This window comes from Notamacropus eugenii, chromosome 2 (assembly GCF_028372415.1).
Source record: "Notamacropus eugenii isolate mMacEug1 chromosome 2, mMacEug1.pri_v2, whole genome shotgun sequence".
Lineage (NCBI taxonomy): Eukaryota > Metazoa > Chordata > Mammalia > Diprotodontia > Macropodidae > Notamacropus > Notamacropus eugenii.
The window spans coordinates 251474043-251501377 of NC_092873.1; the positions used below are offsets into that span (position 1 = coordinate 251474043).

Sequence of the window (27335 nt, forward strand, 5' to 3'; positions counted from 1 at the left end):
TTAATATAGAAAATAAAAGCAATTACCCAGAATTTCCTGTAGCTGTCAGCCTTATTTTTTAATCCTTGGCAGATTGCAACCCCTTTGTGATTCTATACCTTATGAATCCTTGTCCATATAATTAGTCCTCCATTGAAGGTTTACTTATAGAATAAGAAGAAAGTCTTCTTATGCTATAAATCCAAAAAATTCATTATCCTTAGGATCTGTCATTTGTCTCATTTTATGTAATCTCTCCCCCACTTTTTTATCTTGTCATACATTTCCTCATTAATGACTTTTAGACCATATTGCAATCTTCTACTACCTACCATGTGTTCTATTGAATAATTAGGTGAATGAAAGTAAAAACATTTATTTAGGGCTAACTGTTCCAGGCAGTTCTAAAAATGCTGTACATACAAATAAAAAAAGAGTCCCTGCCTTCAAAAAGCTTAGATTCTAATAAGAGAATGTTCTTATACTTACGTCATAATAAGAGAACATGCTTTCTTGTAGTTGTTTTATGGGAATGGTGGCCAGAGAAGGGTATTTTGGGCTGAGAATATATGGAGTAAATCCGTAGGGCAATTGATTGGTCTGTCCTTTCCAACTAATTTAATTACTGTTCCTAAAGCTAGAGGTGAAAGGAGATGTGGGGAAAGGGACACTGAGAAGGCGTACTCACCAGTCAGCATGCAGGGTTCCAGGATGGGAGCTGGAGAACCAGGGCAGGGACAGGAGATATTGCATGAAGAAGGTCTGAAAGCAGCAGCAAGGTATGTCAGGGGCAGGCTAGTTAGGGAGAATGCTCTCCCCAATCTGAGTGCAGGGGCTCAGGGAGGGATACTGGACAGCTGTCTTTTGCTCTTTACCTTATTTGCTATTTTAATTCCTGTCCTATCTAACAGTTGAAGCCATATTGTATTGTTTAGTGAACATTTTATTAACCGTGGTCTTTTACAGCAGTGAAAAGTTTGAGATTGTTGAAAGCGTTGCAGTTTCCCAAGTAAGATATGGACTGGTCTCTATGTTTTTCATCAACTTTGGCCTGTTCCATCACCCTGGAAAACTGATGTTTCACTTCAGTGATGTGGATATTAACTGTTGGTGCTGAGTACAACCTATCCATATTCATTCAGCTAAGTGAATAGGCCTTTAAAAAAAAAGTATTTAGATACTGCATCTTGGGATAGCATAGAGATACTATTCACAGATGAATACTGTGCTCTTTCTGTGGCTTTATTTGTGCTAGAACTGGAACCATGGAGTTTAATGGTGATAGGCACCTTACTGTTCATTGCATTCAAGTGAATATTCTAGTAATGAGTTCTTGAAACTTGACTTTGTGGAGGTATGAAGGGAATAGGCAGATATGTTTCTTCCTGACATCCTCAATTCTGCCTCTGTGCTGGTCAGCATTTATCAGTGATTCAGGTGAAGCCATAAGGATAGTCCTGCACAGTGGATAGAGAACCCACCCCAGAAGTAGGAAAGGCCTATGTTCAGGATCTGCCTCTGATACAGTATTGGCTGTGTGACCCTTGGTTGGTCACTTAACATCTCTGTGCTTTGGGTAACTCCCTAAGGTTCTTGGAGTACAGAGAAGATGTCAGTCTTGCTTTGGTAGAGACAGTTTCCTCATTTGGGTTATTCTCTCTATCAGTGAAACCCCAAGTCCAGCACCTGCCTTCATCTATAGAAAGTGTGCTTATCAGATTTGCAGGTGATATTCAGCTGGGATATAGCTAACACATCAGAGGAGAATTGGGATTCAACAAGTTCTCATTAGGATGAACTAATAGACCTGATCTAATTACAGAAAATTAATGTAGACACATGTAAAGTTGAGACAGGCAAGGACCCAGATGACTTGGAGGTCATTTTATACAATCTCTCTTCATGAGGATTATTGAAAGGACGTGGGAACAATTAGCTTGGAGAGTTTAGGTGACTGAAGCTTTGAAAGCCCTTCATGTAGAAGAGGGATTAGAGTCCTTTCACTTTGCTCTAGAGGTCAGGCCAAAGCAGATTTCAGCCTCATGCTGAGCAGTTTCACCCTGGAAGGACAGACTTCTCAGCAGTTCCAAGCTGTCCACAAATGGTCTTGACATCATCATCATCCGAATCATTAACATTTATGTAGAGTTTTACATATATCGAGATGATGCCATATAAATAGAGCTTTGGGGTTTACAACGTGATTTACAAATATTATTTTATCCTCACAAGGCTGGGAAGTAGATGCTATTGTCCCCATTTTATAGAGGAGGAAATTGTGGCAGACATAGAGGGTCACTCAGCCAGTGTCTGAAGCCGTATTTGAGCTCAGATCTTTCTGACTTCAGGTCCTGCACCATCTAGCTGCCTCCCCATAAAAATAATGCTTTATTAAGGAACTGGGAATGTTTAGCCTAGAAAAGAGAAGATTGAGGGCTCATGGGATAAGCATGTTCAGGGATCTAAAGGACTGTTTTGTGGAGGAGAGATATACATCTCTTAGCTCCAAAGAGCAAAAAATAGGAACAAAGGGTAAAAACTCACAAGGCACCTTTAGGCTTGATGCAAAGAAAAATTGCATGGCAATGAAAGCTTTCCTACAGCAGAATGGACTTCCTTAGAATGTGGTGGGTTTTCCCTCATTGGAGATCTTCAGACAGTAGTAGCTGGAGAGACCACTTGTTGGGTATGTTGTAAAGGATGTATTTTTTTAGGACTTGATGACCATAGACTTCCTTTTAAAATCTGTGATTCTGGTTTCATATCAGATTTATCCCAGAACATGAAGTATTTTCTTGGAAGAGGTTACTGGTAGAAGTTTTTAGAAGTTGTAACTTTTTGTGGTCACCAGAGTTCTGTTAACTGAATTAGTATCTTCATGTTAATGGCCTGAAAGAATTAAGGGTATATCTCCAAATCCCTTCATGTCTTCCAAAACAGAAGCCAACATTCTGGGTAAACCTGGCTCAGTAAAATTGTATGTTTTAAATTGTTCATGTCAATAATAATCTTTCATATTTATAAAGTACTTTAAGGTTTGCAAAGAGTTCTTGCTTACAGAGGTGCTGGCAGGCAGACCTACAGGACAAGTCTTATTTAGGCCCATTTTCCATATGAGGAAACTGAGGTTCTGCAGAATTAAGTGTCTTGCCCATTATCACACATTGCCATTGTAAGTGTCTCAGGTGGAAATTGAACTTGGATTTCCTAACTCTGGGTTCTCCCTGTGCTCCCCCTGTGGTGTTTGGATGGCATCATCACTTCGGGGAAACTGCAGTAGAATCCTCTTGTTACCCCTGAAGCACTTGCAGTGGAAGGTGGGCTCAGTGTTGTTCACTGTAGAAGGACTTGTTATTAGGATGTAGTCCTATCTCCTAGGGCTGTCAGACTGTTCAGATGAGTACAAAAAGTTATCTAAATAACAACTGCTGCTGCTATTATTGTTATTATCTGTCTCACAGCCAGAGAGGCTTATTTACCACGGTCGTCCGTAGTGTGGACGCTCCACCAAGTGCTGTGGGGAAGTTGCTGGGAGATACGTTGGAACTATCCACCACTTGCTGGTAGATCTCTCAGTGTGAGTGTGATTGTAACAGAAGCATCTGACAGCTGTGCAGACTGAATGGAGGTGTGTGCTCCAAGTGAAAGAGGCCATGGGATCCTGGATTTGGAGCAGAGTAATACGGGACCTGAGGGATCACTTAGTTCAACTCCCTTTTTTACAGATGAGGAATTGAGGCTCAGGAGAGAGTAAGCAGCTGGCCCAGAGCAAATCAGGCAGTTAGCATTTATTAAGCACCTACTGTGTGCCAGTGCTGTGCCACACACCATACTAAGCTCTATGGATAGACACAGAGAAAGGCAAAAAATAGAGAAAGGCTCCTGCTCTGAAGGGGCAGGTCTGATGAGGGAGACCACATGCATTGAGACAGGATAAATCAGAGATGCTCAGCTGAGGGTAGGCACTAGCCTGAAATAAGAGAAGGGTTTCTGGTAGAAGGTAGGATCATAGCTGGGACCTGAGGGGACCTGGAAGGCAATGGTGAGGAGGGAGAGCATTCCAGGCATGTGGGACAGCCAGAGAAAATGCCTGAAGCCAAGAGAAGGGAGTGTTGGGCTAGGAACACAAAGGCCAGCATCACTAGATCTCCGAGTAAATGAGATTAGTAAAGTGTTAAGACTGGCAAGGTCGGAAGGCTCCAGGTTGTGAAGAACTTTGAACACTAAATAAACAGAGGGTTTTATATGTGATACTAGAGATAATAGGGAACCATTGAAGTTTGATGAATGGGAGAGTGACATTCTCACATAATAGCCAGGAGTCTGAGACAGAATTTAAACCAAAGTCTTACCAACTCCCAGGTCCAGGACTCTAGGCACATTTGGCCATGCTAACTGTAAACTCTTCCTTTGCTATAGAAACTCCTCTACCCTTTTTTTCAGCATGCTTCCACAGTAATATAGTTAATGGAGTTGGAGGGTAAGCATTTAAATTCCTTAGATTAAAAAATTCTTTTTGAAAATGGGAGATTATACCTTCTACAACTAGGGAAAAAATTTTTAATCAGTTATAATATAGAGGAAATCATAGAAGGCAAAATAGACTTAATAATATAAAAATAAAATGCTTTTGCACAAGTAAACTGCAGCGAGAGCAAGATGAAAAGATTCAGGGAGAAATCTTCTTTAAATATATCTCATAAAAATCTGAGCTTCAGAATCTATAGGAAATTTACACAAGTTAAAAAAAGAAATACAAACTATCAGTAACTGTTAAAAAGTGTTCAAAATGACCAGCAATCAGAGATATGCAAATTAAAACAAGTGTGAAACCCCAAAGTGAAACAATGAAATATGAATTAAAACAAATCATTATACCCAATAGATTGGCCAAAATGGTGTAAAATGAAAAGGGGCTAAGGAAAGGCATGATAATTCACTGCTGATAGGACTGTGAATTAGTCCACTATTTTGGAAAACAATATAGACTTATAGGAGAAAAGTTACGGAATTGTGTATACCTTTTGGTCCAGACATCTCTAAGCCAAAGAGGATAATTAACAGGAATAAAAGCCCTATTTGTTTAAAATGTTTTCATAACAGCACTAGAGCTAAAAACTCGAAGTTGTAAGCAACTTTTGTTACCAGTAATTGAGGAATGGCTGCATAAGCTATGGATATGAATGTTAGAATGTTATTACCTTGTTAGAAACAATAGATATGAAGAAGTTAAAGACATTTAGAAAGATTTATGAAAGTACACCGTGAGAAGGAGGGTCCGAATGAACAACATACATACTGACTGTAGCTATGTAAATTTGAAGACGACAAAATTTAGGCTAAACCCATGCATGATATTGGTGCTATTTCATATTTAAATTGACAGGCTTCCTTTTCACAGAAATTTAGTTGTAAAGGTGTTTGTAGATATTAACTTTTGAAATATGTGGTTTGTTTAAATTTTCATGAAGTAAATTTTTTATATCTGTTTTTATTTTAAAAGACAATTCATCAGTAAAAATATACAAGTTGATTTATTTTTAAGTATGAGTGAAATCAAATGTGATGGAAGGTAAGCAATACTTACAACGATGTATATAGCCTTAGATCTCTACTGATGTGTTTACACTTGACTTTTGTGTACTCTTTGTTACATTTTGTTTTGAGTCAGATCATTTGAGAACAAAGCTTTCCTGTCCTCGAAATAGTTATTCTCGCTTTATAAATCTGTGGAGCACAAAATCTCTCACTAGTTTTTGAGGTTTAAACTCAAGAATTTATTGATTCCATATTTAGACTGTGGTATTTGAGCCTTGTAGCTCTGAGGAAATCTAGTTTTGAATACAACTCAGAACAGATATTTGTGCTCATTGTTTGTTGCTTTGTCCTTTACTTTGTATAATTTAATGTACCAAAAAAGTTCGATTCTAATTGTTTCACTTAAAAGTGAATTCTTGTCAGACTAGTGAACAGATTTAAGAAAATCAGATTAATTTATTTATGAAATCAGGGATTTTTTTTTTTGATTGTCTTCTATGAAAGGATCGTGTTTTTAGAGCTGCCAAGGCCCTTAAGTTGGCTAGTCAGACTTCCTTGTTTTACAGATGAGAACATCTGAGGTCCACAGAGATTAAGTGAGAAGGTCACGCAGGTAGTAAATGACAGGACCAGTTATTGATCCTAGGGCTTCTGACTGTAAGTCCAGAACTTCCACAGGTGAGCAAATTGAATCCCAGAGAAGTTGACTGACTTGCCCATGCAGTTGTTATTCGGTTATTTTCAGTTGTATTGAGGTTTTCTTGGCAAAGATCCTAGAGTGGTCAGCCATTGCTTTCTCTAGCTCATTGTACAGATGAGGAAACTGAGGCAGACAGGGTTAAGTGATTTGCCCATGGTGACACAGCTAGGAAGTGTCTGAAGCCAGATTTGAACTCAGGAAGATGTCTTCCTGACTCCAGGCCCAGCGCTTATCCACTGTGCCACCTAGCTGCCCCTGACTTACCTATGGACATCTAGTAAATCAACAATCATTTATATATCAGACAGTGTGATTGATACTAAGACGATCCTAGTTTAGTAGGTTTTGAATTTGAAGATCTCTTTAGGGACAAGGAGCATATCTGTCACAACTTTTTCACAAGGTTTTCCCTTATTTGTTTAGAAAAAAAAGAAATTATAGTTGTAAGAAAAGCTTGTATGCGTAGTGCTTCAAGATTTAAAATGCTGTCTCAACTTTAAGATTGGCAGCATAGGTATGGACTCACTCTCCCAGAGGAAGGCCTGCTTCATCACCCTAATCAATCCAAGTTCTCCTGAGGGACTGGAAAAGTCTTTAATGCCATCAATTCAGTCCCCTGTTCTCCAGCATTGTGGTTAGCAAGCATGCCAGTTCCCTTTAACTAATTAATATCAACTAACTTTTACAAGTAGATATTTACTGATAAAGATATAACAAGAATAGAGGAATAGACATTTTTTCCTCAAAACCTGTGAGGGAGAGGCCCACACTCTCCCCTTTACCACCTTGGTCTCTAGGAAGAGTGGACTCAGACTTAACACAACTCACAAGATTAAAGCTGTCTCCAGACATAATCGCCTAAAAGCACAACACAGACACAACGAAGACAGAAGCATCGGCAGGGCCCGAGGCTTTTCTCAGGTAAGAAGGAGGACTGCCTGCCACCTTGCTTTTACAGGTTGATGGCTTTGAAACACACCTCATTTCCAGACAATCCACCTGGCCAAACTTTTGACTGACTTCTGGCCAGAAAGTCACCCTTACTGCAAGAGTGGTGGACTAGTTTGAGTTTATGTGTGTTTGTTCTCCAAACTAGGAAGCAGGACCCTTTTCACTGTAAACACCTCATCCTGCCTTTCTGAAAGCAGGAATGCTGTGCATGCTCACCAGGCCCTCCCCCTGCCACATAAAGTGTCTGGCAGCGTTATGCAGGATAGTTTCAGCTAAAGGAGAATAGTCAGAGAAACCAGGAGGTGCAGAAGGGATGTGATAGACTGGAAAAGTGTGTGTCTGTGTGTGTGTGTGTGTGTGTGTGTGTGTCTGTGTCTGTAAAAACCCCACATACCCCTTCCAAACATGGAATCTGCACAAAGGGAGGGGATTGATTTGGTTACAGTCTCCTCGTCTGGTGGATCTCTCCAATTTTACAGCCAGTGAATCACTGTTTTTTCCTCACAGTTTTCACCTTTTGCCCAGGTTGATTATATCTGTCTTTGGTAGGATAACTTTACAAATTAACTGCTCAAGTTCTATTCCTGTTTTCTGTATCTCTTTCAGTTATATTTGTCTCATTTTGTGGTACACATAACCTTACAGCTGTTATTGGGCTACCCAGCTGCAAACCTAATTCTGTGGTATCACTTTAGCAGCATGAATCTACTGAGGAAATTTTCTTTCGGAGAAGCCTGCTGATGTAAATATATATACACACACACACACATATATGTATGCATGTATGTGTATATATATACATATAATTATGTTATAGTTTAAAATTCTGGCCCTCAAAACTAATACCAAGAATTTAATTTGTGATTTGGCCATTTTCTTTATCTTTTGGTAAAGTTAATCCTTCCTGTCTTGTTAGGAACCTTTATGCCAATAAGCCTTTTTTTTTTTTTAATGAGGATCCATATCAAAATGAGAGCAGCTTGAAAGATTTGAGTTGGAAGATGTTGTGTCTCTAACTCTTCAAAGGTATATTGTTTCAGGGAAGTGTTTTTCAAGTTAAATGTTGTGAATTGCCTGTTTTCCACATAAATTCTAAATCTCAGAAGTATACCAGCATGTTTGAAATGCAGTTTATTCTACAAGCAATTATCGAATCTTTTAGTATTTACCAATTACATGCTATGTAGGACCTTAGAGTCATATATGCCTTTGTATCTTCTTCATGAATAAACTGAACAGAGCTGTTTGCTCTACAGATGAAACATCCTTTAAAACCACCAGTTATGGTATAAAGTCCTGGTTACTTTTAAGGTGGGACTCTGCAGATCGTTTGTGTTTAAAAAAAATTTAAAAAGTAAAAAAAAAAAAAAGGCAGCAGCTCTGAGGTCACATGTGATTTCACCTGTGAAGTAACATACACTGACTAGCCATGATACAGTGACATGAGGATTCACCCGAGGTGCTAGTGTTCGGGGTTGAAGTGGAAATAGTATGAGATTTAAAGTGAGAGAAATTGAGTTCATATTCTTACTCCATTTATTAATTTGTTTTCGGGATAAATCACATAACCTTCTAGCATGTCATTTTCAATTTCTTGATCCATCAAATGAGCAGGAGGAAAAGGTTTTGGCTTATAAATTATTTCAGTTTTGGAAATTCAGCAATTCAGTTTAACTGCTTACTTTGTGATGGGCATTGTGAGCTCTGGGTACCCAAAGACAAAAATAAAACTCTCTGTTGTCAAAGAGCTAATATAAGATCAGGGGAGATCACAGGCGCATATCTTAATGTATATGTAATAAATACAAAACAAACACAAGGTGGTTTGGAAGGTGAGAGCACCACCATGGGGGAGACAACACATGCGTCTGTTAGTGTGTCCCTAATACAAGATAGTTTGGGAAGTAAGTACCCTAGGACTGGGGGAGATGAGGAAAGATCATGTGAAAAGATGGCTCTGAGAGGAAGTCTTAAAGATAGTTAAGGAACCTAAGAGGCAGAGATGGAGAGGGAGTGTATTCCATGAATAGAGGAATAGCCAGGGCAAAGTCATCAAGACAGGAAATGGAGCATCTTGTGTTCAGAACAAGTCTGCCAAATGGGCATAAAATCTTTCTAAATGTTTAGTCAGTGCATTTTATTCACATTTTCTTCTAGCCTCATAGCCATGGGCTTCAAAACTTTTGGAAGATAACTTGTTTACCTTAGAGAACAGCTGCTTCTCAAAGGCCTGGGAAGCTCACCAAAGAGACAGCCAGCTTTCTGGCCTGCTGTTCTCATCCATGGAATTGAAAGCTGATAAAGTTACCAAGAGGGATACCTAGAACAGAACCTTGGGGAATATGGGGGAGGGGAAGGGCATGAAAGAGATGATGAGCCAGCCAGCAAAGGAGATTGAGGAGCGGGAGGTAGGAGGTGTGGGTAAAAGGAGAACCAAGTGAGAGCAGGGTCACAAAAGCTCAGGAGGGGAAGGGTGGTCAACTGCAATTTTGAGAAGTACATTTTTCAGCTGTGTAATATTTTTATCATTCGCTTGGATAAAACACAGGTTACATGCTTAACAGATTTGCAGACTAAAAAAAGCCAGGAATAATAGCTAATATGTTGAATAATTGAATTGGGATCCAAAAAGATCTTCACAGGAGAGAAGGTTGGACTGAATCTAATAAGTTGACAGTAGGAATGGAGGAAAGTCTTATTCTTGAGTTTCAGAAATTTACAATGGTAAGATGAGAGTGGCAAGGCTGGATAGCACTTATTCTGAGAAAGATCTGAGAGTTTTCATGAACTGCAAACTCAAAATAAGTCAACAAAAACTCCTCTACTGGTAGACTATGTTAAGAATAATTGGTATTGAGGATTCGGTAGATGATAACCCCATCGTACTCTGTCCTGGTCAGAACATATTTGGAGCCAAGTTTTAGGAAGAAATTGAGAAATGAGCATCTGGAAGAGGATGGCTAGTATGGTGAAGGGCCCTAAGATCACATCCTTTGTACTATCATCAGTTGATGTTTAGCCAGCAGAAAAGACTTATTTTATTAGCAAGCCTTGGATAGCTGTCTGTGTATTGGAATATGGAAGAGGGATTAATTAGGTTTGTTCTGCTTGACCAAAAAGAACAGAAAAAGGAGCAGTGTGTACAAGTAGCTGAGAGGTTTGATCCAAGGAAAAACTTCCTAACAACTTTCTGAAAGTAGAATATAACTTTGGGGAGGTTATGGATTCCTCCTCACTCGAGCTCTTCAAGGAAAGCCTGGAAGTTGTCAGGTATGTTGTAGAGAGAGAGAATCATTCAGATATGGTTCTACTGTGAGGGTTTGGAGGTTCCTTCTGACGCTATAATTATTTGTATGTTATCCTGCCAAGCTACAAAAGCTACAAATGTGGACCCTTTGATAAATTGTATGTCTGTTGTCTAAGTTACAGGTTTCATAATTTATCGCTAGAGTAGGTGTGTGGTGTTATTTTTTGTTTTTGTTTTACAAGAGTATTGATCATAGATTTATAAATTTAGAAATAGAGCTAGAAGAAAAGGAACCTTATAAGTCATTTATAATTTAGCCCCTCCACTCTTCCTTCTTCCACTTTACAAATGAAAAAACTTGAGATCCAAGAATTTTAAGTGACTTGTTCAAAGTCTTACAAGTAATAAAGTGGCAGGACCAGGATGATGATATTTGAGAGTTTTTAAAACCTGTCACTGTACCAACAAATACTCAGTCTTCAAACTAGAAGGAATAAAAACTTTTCAGAATATAGAGGCCTAGCAGAAGAAACTAAAACTTCAGTATTTACTACCTAACAAGTTGCCACACATCTCTGGGCCTCAGTTTCATCATCTATAAAACAATAGGGGCTGAATTCAGTGACATCTAAGGTTCCTTCCTGCTCCAAATAAGTGATCCTATGAAGGGCAGCCAGGTCCAAATGGCATACCATTTTAGTATCTTGACCACGAAAACTGTGATGAAGAGGTCAGACCTGATTGAAATGACTGAACAGCAAACAATAGATCCCAAATCAAGATATGTTTTAGGTCTTTTCTAAGAGTTAAACCTGGGGATAGATTTCATGTATAAAGTCATAGATAAAAAGTAAATACATAGCATCTGGTGAGTTATTGAATTTATTAATATTACTATAACGTAGAGGTTACCACTGTTCATGAATTTATAATACCCTTCAGTAACTTCAAGTAATGTATTTTTTTCTCTTTCTCAAAAGAACCTTTTCTTGTCTTAGAAAACTTGTTTACTATAGTTGTATTATCCAGCTTGTGTGTTTATCCAGACACTTTATTTGCTTCATTTCCTCCTCATACTGATTTTCAGCCAATTCTGTACCTCTGAACTGACCTGGACCCCAAGATTAAGAAAAGAACTAGCAAAATCTTTTTGTTTTGGTACTATCTCTAGTTTTGAACTCCTTCAACAGAAAATTGCCAGTTCAGATGTAGTATTTAAGTGGTGCTACATAAAGATAGGCACTTATATGCTTTTTGGAGGTGATTTTGATCATTTTTTCCATGTAGTCTCTACTCTCATGATCTGAATAATGCTACAGGAATGAGCGAGCTACATTTTTTTTTTTAACCAAACGTTTTAGTGGGTTTAGAACTAGCTTGTTTTTTGTCAAGTTGAAACTTAGCCCACACAGAGTAAAGTTAGTTGCCTTACTGTATTACATTTGTTTGTGTGGGTGGTAACTTTTTAAAAATATCTTCTTTTTTTAAAACTAAAGTGACTTCCTTTTTGGAAACTGCAAGACTATTTTTTAAGAACTTAAGATGTAAATGGCTGTGGCTTAACTTCTGACCAAAATCCACAGAATGCCCATTGGCTACTCCAGGTTCAGCCCTTTGTAGTCATTAAGCCACAGAACTTTCCTTGGGCTACCTTTCCTTAGTACCAGAGAAGGGAGGGATAATGCTGCTGTATACTATGGCCTGGTCAGACTACATCTGTACAGTTCTGCCATATTTTATTAAGGACATTAGCAAACTAGAGCAGTCTAGAGAAGGTTGACCCAGGAGGGTAAAGGAACAGTAGACCACCTGATAGGAAACCAAGATGGTGTGAAGTAACTGAGATTACTTTAGCCTAGAAGAGGAGCATGCTTATGAGGACCCAGTAGCCATCTTCAAGTACAGAAAGGGCTTTCATACAGAAAGTAGATTAGATTTATCTTTCATCTGAGCACAGAATTAGGAGTGAATGAGTGAAACTTGTGGAGGGACAGATTTCATCTCAATGGAAGGAAAAATGTCCGAATAATTGGAGTAGTTGAGTTCAAAACTGGTCTCAGAAACTTACTAGCTGTGTGACCCTGGGCAAGTCACTTAATCCTGTTTGCCTCAGTTTCCTTATTTGTAAAATGAACTGGAGAAGGAAATGGCAAACCACTCCAGTATCTTTGCCAAGGAAACCCCAAATAGGGTCACAGAGAGTCAGATGACTGAAAATGATTGAACATCATCACAAAAGTAAAGGAATCTGCTTTAGAAGGTAGTGGGTTCTCTTTCATTAGAAATCTTTAAACATGTACACTATGACTTTCTCAATGTTCCTTACCCCATTCCATTTTCTATATGCCTTTTTACTGGCTCTTCCCCATATCCAGAAGGCAGGATGATGATGAGGATGATAATGGACTACCTGTTGGAAATGTGGAGAGGGTTTCTATTCAAGTACAAATTGACCTAGATGAATGGCTGGTTAGGCTCCTTCCTCCTGCCTGAAATCCCAGAATTATTGAGGAGCAGTGATGAGTGACACCTGGCAAGATCTACCAGGAAAAGGACAACTTTACATCTATTCCAGGCTGGATAGTGTGGGATCACCTATGCTTTAGATTTATTGATTAATTTTTTACCCTAAATCTCCCTCACAGTGTATTAAAAATTAATTGTGCATTTGAATTGTGTGCAGTGTTTGAGTGGCTAGGATTGGGGGGATTCTGAGGAGGACTTTTTTCCTTTATATTTAGTCTAAACTCGAACCTTATCTATCAGTGTCTGATTCTGCCATGATCCACCTGACTTTTTGGCTGTCGTAGTTCAAGTCAAATTGGTTTGCTCAAGTGATGTTTATTGAACACCCAGTTTCTACAGTGGGGAGTCACAGTGCCAGGTACTATAACAGATAAAATAAGATAACAAAATAAATAAGATATGGTCCTAACCCTCAAAGAACTGTACAATAGGAGAGAGTATTGAAACACAGATAGACTGTATTTGTAAATACAGGTTGAGTGGCCCAGAGAATTTAGGCCTTTATAATGTAAGGTAGAAAGAAGTACAGGGTACAAAGTAAATGCTATAGGAATATAGAAAGGAAAAGAAAAATGACTTGACTGGAGGGACCTTGGAAGAGGTAATGTGGACCGAATTTGAACAGATGAGAAATGATAGGTAATTCAGTTTGACTGGAGTATAGGATATATGTTAAGAGAATAGTATGGGATCAGTCTAAAGATGTAGATTGGGATTACCTCTATAAAGAGACTTGAACACCATACTTAAAGAACTTCAGTTTGATTCTATAGGTAGGAGGGAGTCATTGAAAGCATGTCAGGGTGATATGATCAGAGCTGTACCCCAGATGGATTTAGGTACTTTGTTCAAGCAGCAATACTTAAGGTAAATAAGAAGAGGAGATGGTACTTGGCGCTATAGTCAACCTGACATTCTTTTTATTCTTTGAACTTTCACCCAAATTATCCACTGTACTTGAAATAGTTTTATTCTTATACTAGATACTCTTTCCTGGTCGTAAAAATCCAATTCAAAGTAGTTAATCAGTTAAGTATTAATTTACTAATATTAATTTATTGTTTATTGGTATTATTTATTATATACTAGGCACTCTGCTAAGTACTGGAAATGCAAAGAAAGGCAAAAGACAGTCTCATCTCTTAAGGACCTCGAAGTCTACTGGAGACAAAAACATACCAGAAGCCTCTGTACAAATAGGCTATATGAAGGAAAAATTGGAAATAATTAGCAGAGGGAAGGCACTAGCATTCAGGAAAGGCTTTCTTTAGAATATGGGGTTTTTGCTGGGACTTGAAGGAAGCCAGGAAGCAGAGATGAGAAGGGAAAGAGTTCCAGGAAAGGGGAAACAGCCAGAGAAAATTGCATTTGGGAGATGAAGTGTCTTGTTCAAGGAACAGCGAGGAGGAAATCAGAGGAATGGGGTGGGGCATGAGGGGAAGAAAGGCAGAAGAAGACTGGCAGGGGAAGTGAGGGAGACAGGTTTGAACCCTGAACAAAATTTTTTTTTATTTCATCCTGAAAGTGTTAGGAAGTCATTGGAGTTTAATGAATAGGTGGGTTAATATGTTCTCAAATTTACACATTATGAAGAAACTACATCTTCTAGATGACTGATTTTCTGAATATACTCAGAAAATCTTTGATCTATTTTTTTTCATCCTGATCTTTTATATATGTTTATTTATTCCTGGCAGCAAACTTGCTGTCCTTGGAGAACCTGCTTAGTTAAATTAAAAATTTCTTCATCAGAATATTAGCCACTGGGTGATAACTGGTTTTGATCACAAAATTTAATAAAACTGCCCAGTGAGAAGTATAGTACAAAAATAGGAGACCCTGAAAAAACTCTTTAGAAATTATTGCAGCTGGTGGTCAGGTAATAAAACCCCTGAACACAATTTTTTACTCATAGCAAATAGTAGCCAATGTTTATGTGGTCATTTACAGTTTAAAGGAACTTTAATACTTTATCACGTTTGGTCCTTACATAAGTCCTGTGAAGTAGGTAATACAGTTATTATCCTCATGGCACTAGAAGGGAAGAGGTTGCAGGAAAAACAGCTTTTGTTGCAAGCCAGTGGGTTGGGTAGCCGCTGCCACCTTGCTGCCTGGAGCATGGTGGGCCAGTGTGGGAAGGGGCCCTTTGTGAGCATGAGTACTTAACTTTGTGGAGTTTTGATCTCCTTTTGGGTTCCTGGACAGTGGAAATTGTTGAAGTTTTTTACCTGTGATGCATAATTTCTGTTTTGGAGAGGTGGTGACGATTAGAGAAAATGTCTAGTCCTCCAGGTTATCGGTCACTTTGCATGTATTTGTTTTTAATGAATTATACGATACCTCTTATTTCATAACATTTGAACATCTGTAACTGATGGAAAAGCATGTCACAGATGATTATTGAAAAAACATTTCTGTGTTTATCTCATTCTGAAGTTCCGTGGTACTTTCCTTTTTGAAAAACAGGTTAGACTATCTCCAGTCTTTTGAGAACTGCGAAGTCTTCTGAACAGTAAGAAATAGATTCTTTCTTTAAGGACCTTTCTGGTTTATACCATATACTGTATGGGAAGTATTTCCCAGCATGCAGAGGTCATTTGGTTCTATTTTGAGGAAGTAATGATTCAGGCTAACATGCAATTTCATACTTAATTTCTTCCTTAAAATGGATAACTTGGATTTTATTCTTTTAAGAAACCTATTTTTGCTACAATTTTGAATAAATTGTCAATTCAAAAAAGCAAAAGTTTCATTATAATATTGACTTTTATACAAATTACAATTTTTTTTACAAATTTATAATTTAGCATATGAATTAATAATGCACAAGAAGAAACCAGTCATAATATTCCAAAATGAATCAAAATAAAGGTGGCCCAACCAGGACTTCAAATAGTTTGCTGATATTTAAGATTCAAACAGATCCCAAAGTGTTTTATCGTTTTGATTAAAGAGAGTGATAAGGGATCCATAATGAGCTTTATCTTAGGAAAACATCTTCCATGGTATGGCCTCTTACACTTATGGTTTTCTTCTAAAGCTTATCCTGCTCTTTTTTATCTTTGTATTATTTGTGGATTAGTATAACACAGTGGTTATTTCCACACTTGGGCACCATCTTTGTAAGTGCAAAACCAGTAGTGCATTTGACATATAATCCCTTGAGGATCTGCTTGTGAAAAAGATATACAGGGTATACAAGTCAGTGGTAGTGGGTGGGGAATGTGGGAAGGGAAGGGTGGGGAAAAATACCAGATGGTTTCATCCTCTAAGCAAAATGTTTAGGTACCATTAATTTCTGCTTTATTTCTACTAAAATGTTTACTTAGAGAACTTTTTTTAAAAAAACTATTTCAAGGGTATAATTCAACTAATTTAGACAATTGATTTTATCCCTTAATGAACATCCATGAACATGTATATTTTTAAAAATTTGCTTTGATTTTATTTTTAGGATACATTCTCTCCTTTGAACTTTAACGCTCCCCTCCCTATCAGCATTGAAAAAGTGAGAAAAACAAAACTCACTACAAATATGTATAGTTAAGCAAAACAAATTCTATCAACCATATCCAAAATAAATATTCTTTCTCACTTTCTCTCTCTCTCTGTCTCCACAGAGTTCATTTCTCTATCTGGAATTGGAGATGATATGTTTCAACATGAATCCCTCTAGAATTGTGGGTGGTCATTGTGTTGATGAGAGTTCCTAAGTACATTATTGTTGTTCTTGTATAAATGTTTCTTCCGGTTCTCCCCCTTCATCATGACCACATGAGGCAGTGGAAAGAGCCCAGGCTTTGGAGTTGGCTCTGCTATATACTTGCTGTGAGACCCTGGACAAGTCACTCAACTCAGCATTTGCAAAATGAGACAGTTGGACTCTGTGATTACAAAGATTCCTTCCAGCTCTAAAATCCATGGACCTCTGACTATAAAGATAGACTACTGAAATCTTTTCAAAAATAAGGTAGATTATCTGCTTCAGTGGAGGGAATTTCACAGGATCCTAAGAGGTGAAAGGAGCTCTCAAGGTGATTTGACTCAGCTTTTTTAAAGTCCCCAGTTTTTCTTTTCAATTCAGTTTAGTAGCAGAAGAAACTCTACCCATGAATTAACCTTGGCTTACAAAGTAATAACTCGGATAATTAAACTTATATGTTTTATTAAATGTTAAATCTGAGATTAATAACTGAGATGAACCATAATACATGGAAAAATGAGAAGCAGTTGCTCACCTGTATCTTGGCACAAGGTAAAGGAAGTAAAGCCAGGAACATTTCAGAAATGAGCTTGGAAGCCTCTCAGATAGTTGGAAATGTGCCTTCAGCCTTGTAGGTAGAAAGAAGACTCTTCTCTGCAAGGAAACCCAGTCTATACATTATTCAGAAGCTTCTTAGAAAAAAAGACATTTTAAAATGCCTTTTTTCAAAAGCCATCATCAAACATGAACCTTTCCTTTTTTCTTAATTATATCTGAAGGTGGGATAGTAGAAGTCATGCTGGTTTTGGAGTGAGACAAACTGAATCCAAATCCCGGCTCTGCTCTTTGCAGCATGTGTGTCCGAGCAAGTCCTCGCTTCTCTGGGCCTCATTTTCCACAACTATAAAAGGGAAGGATTGGGCTTGATGTCCTCCAGTGTCCCTTTCAGTGATAGGATTCTTACGTTGCTCTGTCTAAAATGGACCAGTTTTAAATACTTAAATTATATATCTGTTAGTATGTCTGTTTCAGCAGTCACTGGAAATCTCCAAGGTGGTCCCTGCTTTTATAAGCCTATGTCTTTTGGGGCAGGGGAGGGGACTGAATAGTCATAAGCAGGCTCTATCTGGAAATGGCTTTGATAAAATAGCTGTCTCTACTTTCCTGACATACTCTCTGCTAACTATTTTTGGTTACCCTCAATAACTATTTCCAGGATAGTCTGTCCAGCTAAGGGCTCACCTTCTACTAGGCTGTGAAGAAAATTTAAGAGCAACTGAAGGAAAGATAAACATTGAATCAGCATATTGGAGCTGAAAGAGACTGGCAGTTCAGCTGCCCCATTGAGACCAGGAAGTACAGGCCTACAGAGGTCAAATGTCAGAAGCTGCTTAGGAGTTTAGAGGCAGAAATAGAATTAGAATCCTCACCTCCTGACTCCCAAGGCTAGCACTCACTGGCTTAAGTTATTTGATCAGCATCCAAGATCAGATGCTTTTAATAAAAAGCCATAACAGTCTCTGCCTTTACATCAGTTGGAGACTTTCTGAATTAGGGGAACTTTTGGATTCCACAGCTTGCCAGATACCTACTGTATCTTTTTGTTGTTGTTGTTCTTTCCTTGCAAACCTCCTCACCTTGACTTTGTAATTAAATTTAGAGCAGTAAATAGTTATCCAAAGGTTAAGTTAACCCTGGGTGCTGGTACTAAGGAGGTTTGTTCACTTTGAGGTTATGCCATGGAACAAAAGTTAAGGAAATATAATTATCTGTATATGAGGTAATGACGTACTGTTGAGTAAACTGATTTGACCACTGTTTATCCAAACTTCGGTATTTAGGCCTCACTTGCCAGCTTAACCCTGACTCCTCTATAGGAAATGTGCTATAAACTGTATTGATTTTGATTTGATTCTTGCTTTGAGGTGTTAAAAAGGCCCTTAACTTTTACTAACCTTTGTCAGAGCAAGGAAGTTCTAGAATGTAGCTTTAGCTCTCCACCCATCTGCTCCCTTGGTGGTCAGAGCAGAAAAATCTGTCTGTATTCTTTGATTGTGATTGTGATTCAGACTTCTATAAGTATTTCCCCTGAGATGTCCTCATTCCGTTCAGGAAGAGGTTACCCATAGCAACCACAGTTGCATGTTTTCCAGTTCACTATTGGATGTCCTTCCTCATGTATTTTCATACTGTATCTACATGTTACGTGTAGAAAAAGCAATTAGACTAGGCTTTGTACATAGGACTCTTTCATTTTTCTATATCCACAAAGTATAGACAAAAAAATGAGTCATTTTCAAGACATGATTTCATGGAATGCTAAATTTAATCAGCTTATTAATTCTTAGACCCATTGAAGTGACTTTTTTCTTGCTTACACATATAACATTAATTTTAAAAAGTTACATAGTGACTTCCTCTTACCTATCCTTGAGACTTTAATGGGTCATGTTGATTGAACAGTTGAAAGTATCTCTTCAGAAGTTTTCCTTCCTTACAATAGCCACAAAATTAAATTGTACCTTAGTGAGACAGGTTACCCTGTGTTTCCTGAATGTTTTTGGGTAGCAGTTATTTTCCAAGCATCCACTCCTTCAACAAATAAATGATCAAAGAAGTCTGCTCAGGAACATTAGTTCACATTTCAGATAGTAAACTGTGGTTTACAAAGCACTTTCCCCACTGCTGTCTTGGTTGGTGGGTTGTAAAGACATAATCCCCATTTTTCAGATGAGAAAACTGAAATCTAGAGTTAACTAGCTTACTCAGTTTCACATAGTAAATATCAGAATCTTCTGGTTCCAGACTCAGAGCTCTATCCACTGTTACACTTATTCAGATAAATAGATTTTGAGCTGTGGTAAGAAAAAATTGCTTGTGGAAAAGTAAGATTTTCACTGTGAACCAAATGATGCTTTAAAATTTGTAATGACATAATACAGCATGTCAGAAAATTTTGTGTGGATTTTTAAAGCACTTTTATGTGAAAGAGGTTCTATGATATTAACAACAGACTATACAATTACTGTCATAAAACCTAAAGTGAACTCTTGATTTATCTAAATTTTAAAATCACCTACATTAACTTAACATCAGTTTAAGTGGCACAGTGGATAGAGTGCTGGGCCTGGAGTCAGGAATACCTTAGTTCAAATCAGACCTCAGTTACATACTAGCAAAGTCATTTAACTTCTGTCTCCCTCAGTTTCCTCAACAGCAAAATAAGGATAAGAGCACTTATCTCCTAGGGCGGTTGGGAGGATCAAATGAAATAATATTTGGTGCCCTCCCTCTTTCTCTCCCCACTCTCATATCCATACTTACAAGAGAAGTTTGAGAGGTATTGATACAGTTGCCTCAGGTAGGAGAAACGTTACTGATGTCAGTGTGTCACGAGTATTGGGGATGTGTGTGAAGTGTTTAATTGGAAGACTTTGGTTGGAGACCCAACTCTTTATTTTTAATAATATTTCCCTCAATTACATGTAAAAATAATTTTCAACATTCAGTTTTAAAAATTTTAAGTTCCAGATTCTCTCCCCCCACCTTTTTCTCTCCTCTCCCTGAGATAGTAAGCAATCTGATATAGGTATACATGTGTAATCTTGTAAAGTATTTCCATATTAGTCATTTTGTGGAAGGAAACTCAAATCAGATAAAGTGAAAAATATAGTATGCTTCGATCTCTGTTATTATTAGTTCTTTCTCTGGGGGCAGGTAGCATTTTTCATCATGGAACGAATCACCTTTGGGATTGTCTTGGACCATTGTTGCTGAGAAGAGCTATTCACGGTTCATTGTACAATATTGTTGTTACTGTGTACCGTTTTCTGGTTCTGCTCACTTCACTCTGCATCAACTCATTAGTCTTTCTAGGTTTTTCTAAAATCATCCTGTTCATCATTTCTTATAGCTCAATACCATTCATTACATTCATACACCACAACTTGTCCAACCATTCTCCAGTTGATGGACATCCCCTCGATTTCCAATTCTTGGCCTCCCCAAAAAGAGCTGTTATAAATATTTTTGTACATGTGGATCCTTTTCCCATTTTTATGATCTCTTTGGGATATAGACCTAGTTAGGGGTACTGCTGGATCCCTTTGGGTGTCATTTCAAGTTGTTCTCTAGATTGGTTGGATCAGTTCTCAACTCCATCAACAGTGCATTAGTGCTGAAATCTACCTCTTGACATTTTATTAGTCCCGTGAATCCAGGGCAACTATAAAATGGAGTTATTTGCACCACCTACCTTCCTCACAAGAATTTTGTAAGGAGAGAGCTTTTTAGACTTTAAATTGTTAAACAAATATGTGACATTGTTTATGCTCTTCAATTATGAAGCCAGATTTTTTTCTTTCAAAAACTATATTTATATTTTTTTGCACTTTCTTCCTCTGTTATTAAAGAAAAAGGAATTATGGTACCAATCAACAAATAATTTATTGATTACGTACAGGGCAGCTAGGTAGTGCAGTGGATAGAGTGCTGGCACTGGAGTAAGGAAAACCCTTCAAATTCAGCCTTGGACATTCAGTAGCAAGTTCTTTAACCCTGTTTGCCTTATTTTCCTCATCTGTCAAGTGAACTGGAGAAGGATTTATTTTGTTGTTCAGTCATTTTTCTGTTGTGTCCCAACTCTTTCTAACCCTATTCCAGATACTGGGACTCATTTTTTATAGCGAAAGAAACTGAGACAAATAGGATTAAGTGACTTGCCCAGAGTCACACGACTAGTGTCTGAGGCTAGATATGAACTCGGGAACATGAGACCTTCTGACTCTAGTCCCAGAACTCCTACGCGCTGTGCCATCTAGCTTTCCTTAAGATGATTTATAGGGCAGTCCTCAGGAAACTTAGTTTAATAAAAATTCACTGTTGGATTAAATAAGTATAGTACTAACTGGTTTGCTTGCAGTTTAACCTTATTCCCTAGCTGTATGAAGAAAATGGATTGAAAAGGGGTAGTTTGTTATCATCTGCTGTGTTACATTCCAGAGTCTTCATTGAAATTTCATTTGAGAAATGTCAATTTTCCTCTTTTTCCTCACTATCTTTCTTACCCTATTTACCCTATTCCTCCTCACTTCTTTGCTTTACTTGTGCCTGCTACCTTGCTGTCCTATTCCTCAACCTCCCCACCCCTCTCCCTGCATCCTATTATTCCCTTGCCCTCTTAGAAGACTTTAATATCCTTCTAGACATGTTATTCTCTCCTTAACCCATTCCTAATGAAAATAAGGTTCCAGCACTAATACCTACCTTCTCTCCACTAGCTTCTTCTGTATCAGTTTTTCTTTTTGTGCCTCATTTGTATGAGATAATTATTACTTTTTATCTCTCTCTACACAAGTTATTATTTCTTTAGAATCACCCCATCATACACATCTCAACCCATGCCTTCCTTTCAAACTATCCAAATAATAATGACCGTCATAAGAGTATTGCTAATATTTTTACATAAACGAAGTAAACAATTTGACCTTATTTGAGTCCTTATAATTGGTCTTTAATGTTTACCATATATTTCTCCTGGATGTCATATGTTGAATTTTCCCTTAAGTTCTGGGGTTTTTGTCACAAAAACATGAAAATCTTTGAGTTTTTTAAATATCCATTTTTTTTTTTTAACCATTCAGGATTATACTTAATTTTGCTGGGTAACTCCAAGTCTTTTGCTCTGTGGAATATAGTATTCCAAGACCTATGGTTCTTCAGCGTAGTGGCAGCTGTCTTGTGTAATCCTTTTTGTAGCTTCATGATATTTAAATTGGTTTTTTTTCCTTGCTGTTTCTAATATTTTCTCCTTAATCAGGGAGCTTTGAAACTTGGCTGTGATATTCCTGTAAATTTTCCTGCTGGGATCTCTTTTAGGTGGTGATGAGTGTAATTTTGCTTTTTCTACTTTGCCTTCTTGTGCTACAACTTAAGGGCAATTTTCCTTGATAATTTCTCTTTGGAAGGGTTTCTGCACCATTCAGAACTTAGGAGTTTAGAAAAAATAATTAATTTTCCTTGGTAGAAGCATGCCCCAAGAAGAAAGGAGGTTCTGTGAAGATCTCTGAAGCTCCCTACTCAAGCCATCTAGCTTGATCCTCATATATTCTTTTCCCAAAGGGCCCACAGTTGAGTTTTATGTCAGTAGGGACAGGGATGCCCTAGATCTGTTCCAGAGCTTCCTGGCTCCCAAAAGTTCTGATTGGTGGTATCATGGTGGGCAGGCTGCCCCACGTTTCCTAGTGCCCTGGCCCACAACCTGAAGAAATAATTTGCAGTAAGACAGTGTTCTAGCTAAAATAAAATGAGTCAGCATAAAATAGTGGATAGAGTACTGCACTTGAAGTCAGGAAGATGGGCTTATATCCTGCCTTTACCACTTACTAGATAGATTCCTAGGCAAGTCAATTAACCTCTCTTGGCCTTGGTTCCTCATTTATAACATGGGGAATTGAAGTCAATTGACTCTAAAGTTCCTTCTGTTCCAAGTTTGATCTTAGGGTTGTGATAATGACATGTCAAAAGAATATCTGTTATGACTCCTATTTACATTACCATATGTGGTTTTAGTTATTACTTATAATAATACTTTCAGACATTGCCTCGTACATAAAAGTCTTCCACTGGGGCCGCCTCCAGTCATCCTGATGTGTGTATCTGGCTACTGGACCCAGGTGGCTCTGGAGGTGAAAGTGAGGCTGCTGACTTTGCACAGCCCTCCCTCACTTCAGTCCAATTCAGTTGCTTGTCAGAGCATCACCTCCCTGATATCATGTTGTCCGTCTTCAACAGACCTTGCTTCCCTTGATGTTGCTAATCAAAGGATTATTGAATAAAGTTTATGTCTGTGGTCAAGCCTTTCAAGACAAATTAAAACCAAAATATACACGGAGGATGCCATGTTAGAGCATCACAGAGTCTGAGTGTGAAGGCGTCTCAGAAGATATCAAATCCAACTCATACCTGAAACAAAGATCTGTTTGATAGTGTATGCAACAAGTGGTCAGCCTTGGCTTGAAAATCTGTAGGAGGGCTTCTAAGTGCCAAGGCAGCCTCTTCTGCTTCAGAGCAGCTCTGAATGTTAAAAGATGTTTTTCCTTATATCAAACCGAAATTTTTACAGCCTACCTCTTCTGCCTATTGTTCCTAGTTGTGATCTCTGGGGCCAAACAAGAAATCAATCTCTCTTCCATATAGCCCTTTAAATTCTTGAAGACAGCTCTAATGTCTTTCCTAAGTATTCTCTGTGACCATCAACTGATTCACCATCATTTCAAGACCTCTACCATCCTAGTTTCCCTTCCTTGCATGCTCTGTAGCTAATAACATTGTCCTTTATAAAATGTGGTGCCCCCAAAGAGATAAAAGGAACTATAAAATTTTTTGTAGTAGGTCTTTTTGTGGTGGTAAAGAATTGGAAACTGAAGGGGTGCCCATCAGCTGGGGAATGGCTGCACCAATGTAGTTTATGATTGTGATGGAATATTACTGTGCTGCAAGAAATGAGGAAGAGGCAGTTTCAGAAAAACTTGGGAAGACACATAGGAACTGATGCAAAGTAAGCAGAACTAGAACATTGTATGCAGTAATGGCAATACTGTAACAGTAATCAACTATGAAAGACTCGACTGATTGATAAGAGTGACCCATGACAATTCCAGAAGACTCATGATGAAAGGGGGCTACCCACTTCCTGAAAGAGAACCGAGGTACTCCGAGTGCAGATTGAAGCAGATTTTTTTATTTGTTTTTATTGTTTTTATTTCTGTCAATATGGCTAGTGTGGAAATGTTTTGCATGACTTCATATGAATAATATCTGTCATACTTCTTGCCTTCTCAATGGATGGGGCAGGGTTGGAAGGAAGGAATAAAAAAATAAAATTAAAAAAATTTTTTAAAATGTCATTCCCTGAACCTGATACCATACCATGAGTGCTTCAGTTGTGGTGTGATGCATAGCACCACACATTTAGTTGTGTCTGACTCTGAAAAGGAAACCAGAGGAAACTCATTAATTTCATGTACTATATTCCTTATGACACATTCTGTGAAAAGTGTATGTGAAAGACACACATGTAAATATGTGTGTGTGTGTATGCTATTCTCTTGAAGATTTTATAGAGAGAAATTAGGCATTTGAGTTGGTGACTTGATGTCTTCCTGGCTGCCCTTACTTTGATAGTAATGCCATTTGTCACAAGAGAGAGGAGATAAGATTAAGAAAAGTACATATAAGCAATTCTATTCAGTTACAAAGGTCAATATTAGTATCATATGGTCTATTAGAGGACACAGCCCTTTTTTTCTTTCAACTGCTGATAAACTTTTTCTGGGAATGTACTTTGGAAGGGAGATTGTTTGGGATATATCTGTGGTGTCAAAAATTTTGATTTTTAAAAAAAACACATAGAAGAACCCAAGAAACTTACCACCTTGATGCCTTTTAGGAGTAAATAGCCCAACCTTCCTCAGTCCAAAGGAATGCCATTATTAACTCCTTGGAAGTTACAGAAATGTGAGACATTCATTTCAATGACATTTTATTTATTCCATACCTTCTGGGACTTGGTAGTTGCAGACAAGTGAATTTTCATAGTAATTGCATGGACCTCAGGTCCTTCATCTGTAAAATGAAAGAGCTAGATGAACTTAGATGGTCTCTAAGATCTCATAAAGTTCTAACCTTTTATGATTCTGAGTTCATAATGATGACCTTGAGTCATCAAGGAAAGGTTAAACCATGCTCACTCTGTAGTGTCTGTTTAAGAAGTCATGGAAGGGTGTGATATTTTAGACCAATTTCTGTTCTAAATGGCTCAGTAAGAACAAAGTTTTGGTGCTTAAAGTGGTAAGTTTTAACTTTTGGAACATTTATTTATACAGAATAGTTCGTTCCCAGAGAAAGGTATGTATGTAGTGAGAGGCAGGTACTCTAGTACTTTGAATTCATGTAACATCTCACATGCTGTTAGAATTGAAGTTGGAAAAGACCCCAGGGATGATTGATTTCTTGTTGTTCAGTCATTTCAGTTGTGTCAGACTCTTCCTGATCTCTTGTGGGGTTTTCTTGGCAAAGATACTAGAGCGGTTTGCCGTTATCTTCACCAGCTCTTTTACCGATGAGGAACTGAGCCAACCAGGATTAAGTGACTTGCCCAGGGTCGCACAGCTAGTAAGTGTCTGAGGCCAGATTTGAACTTAGGACAATGAGTCTTTCTGACCCCAAGCCCAGTGCTCAATTCACTTTGGCAACTAGTTGTCCCACTTTATTTTGCAAGTAATTCCATTTGCACATGATCCTCCAGAATCAACTATAAAATCCTCTGCCATTCAGAGCCCTTTCTAACCTGCACCCTACCTCTTCCCCCTTTCCATTCTTCTTACACTTTACTTACAGTCCAGTCCCAGTGGCCTCCTCACTCACCATGTCTTGTGTGTGACAGCTTTGGGCATTTTCACTATCAGCCATACCTAGAATGTTCTCCCTCCTCATTTTTGCCTCGCTTTCCCTGGCTTCCTCCAAGTCCCAAATCAAGCCCTACCTTCTACAGGAAGCTTTTCCCGATTGCCTTTAAGGCCCTCTTTTGATTATCTACAATTTATCCTGAGTATTGTTTTTCCCCTGGTCATTTGCCTATTGTCTTCCCCATTAAGGGAACTCCTTACTGGTAGGGACTGCCTTTCTTTGTATCCTGAGTACTTAGGACAATGTCTAGCACACAGCACTTAATAAATGTTTTTTGACAAGCTAGTGTTTAATATCTTTTTTTTTTTAACACATTGTAATTAGCTAAATTCATTTTGTTTAGAAATTTGGCAGACTTGTGTTCTGTTTAATCATTAGTCATATAATAATGGCAGTAGAGAACTAATTCTGTATTTCAATTCAGTTCAACAAGCATTTGCAAAGCACTCGCCTTATATCAAATGCAGTACCAGGCACCATAGTTTAAAAGATTCATTAAACTTACATTCTTGAGAGAGTGAATTGTGAAAACATTCACAAATCAATAAATATAAATGTATTAAAAAGGAAATACATAATATAGTTTCCAGGTAGAAAACGCTGATCATCTGGGGTGGTGGAGGATAGGAAAAAGTCATGAACAGGATGTAGCCATTGAGGTAGACTTTGAACGTAACTAGTAAGTTCCAGAAACAGAGAGAGTGTTCTAAGAATGGGGAAACCTGTGCAAAGACCGGAAGTGTATGTCATATAAAGAGAGGACTTTGGTAGGAACATAGAAAGGGTAAAGGGGAGTAATATGAAACCACTCTAGAAAAATGTGACATGAAAGAGAGAGCCTTCCCTGGTGTTGTTGCCCTCCTCTTATGGGCTTGCAAGCTTTGCAGTGTCCTTCCCAAAATGTGCTACTCAGCATGGAATCCTTGGGTGTGATATGACCAGGGTAAAGTACAGTGGGCCTGTGACCTCCTTTATTCCTGGAACCTTTGCCTTTCAATGAAGCCAACAGTCACATATACGATTTTGGCAACCATGTCTCACTACTGACTTACAGTACCCTTTTTGTGACTATGTCGTGTAATAACAGGTAACATGCCATGGAACAATACTTATTGGTACGCAGAAATCATGTGATTATAGAACGTTGCTCAATTATTAGATTGAGAAAAGGAAAAAAAATTAAAGGGTATGTCTTTGTCTAGACTCCTGCCTTTTGAGTAGAA

General features: G+C 38.1%; 1 protein-coding gene across 2 annotated transcripts in view; it reads left to right on the top strand.

The window, feature by feature from the left end:
- The first annotated feature begins 510 nt into the window (after positions 1-510).
- SNX9 (sorting nexin 9) overlaps positions 511-27335 on the top strand; it is a 110784-nt gene continuing 83959 nt past the window's right edge. The window contains exons 1-2 of one of the 2 annotated variants that reach the window (XM_072643787.1): positions 511-758; positions 7015-7138. In XM_072643787.1, coding sequence (XP_072499888.1) covers positions 676-758; positions 7015-7138 — 207 coding nt within the window. In that variant the 5' untranslated portion in view covers positions 511-675. Of the gene's footprint in view, positions 759-7014; positions 7139-25397; positions 25495-27335 lie in introns of those variants that run through there. The other variant, XM_072643786.1, reaches the window with a different exon arrangement.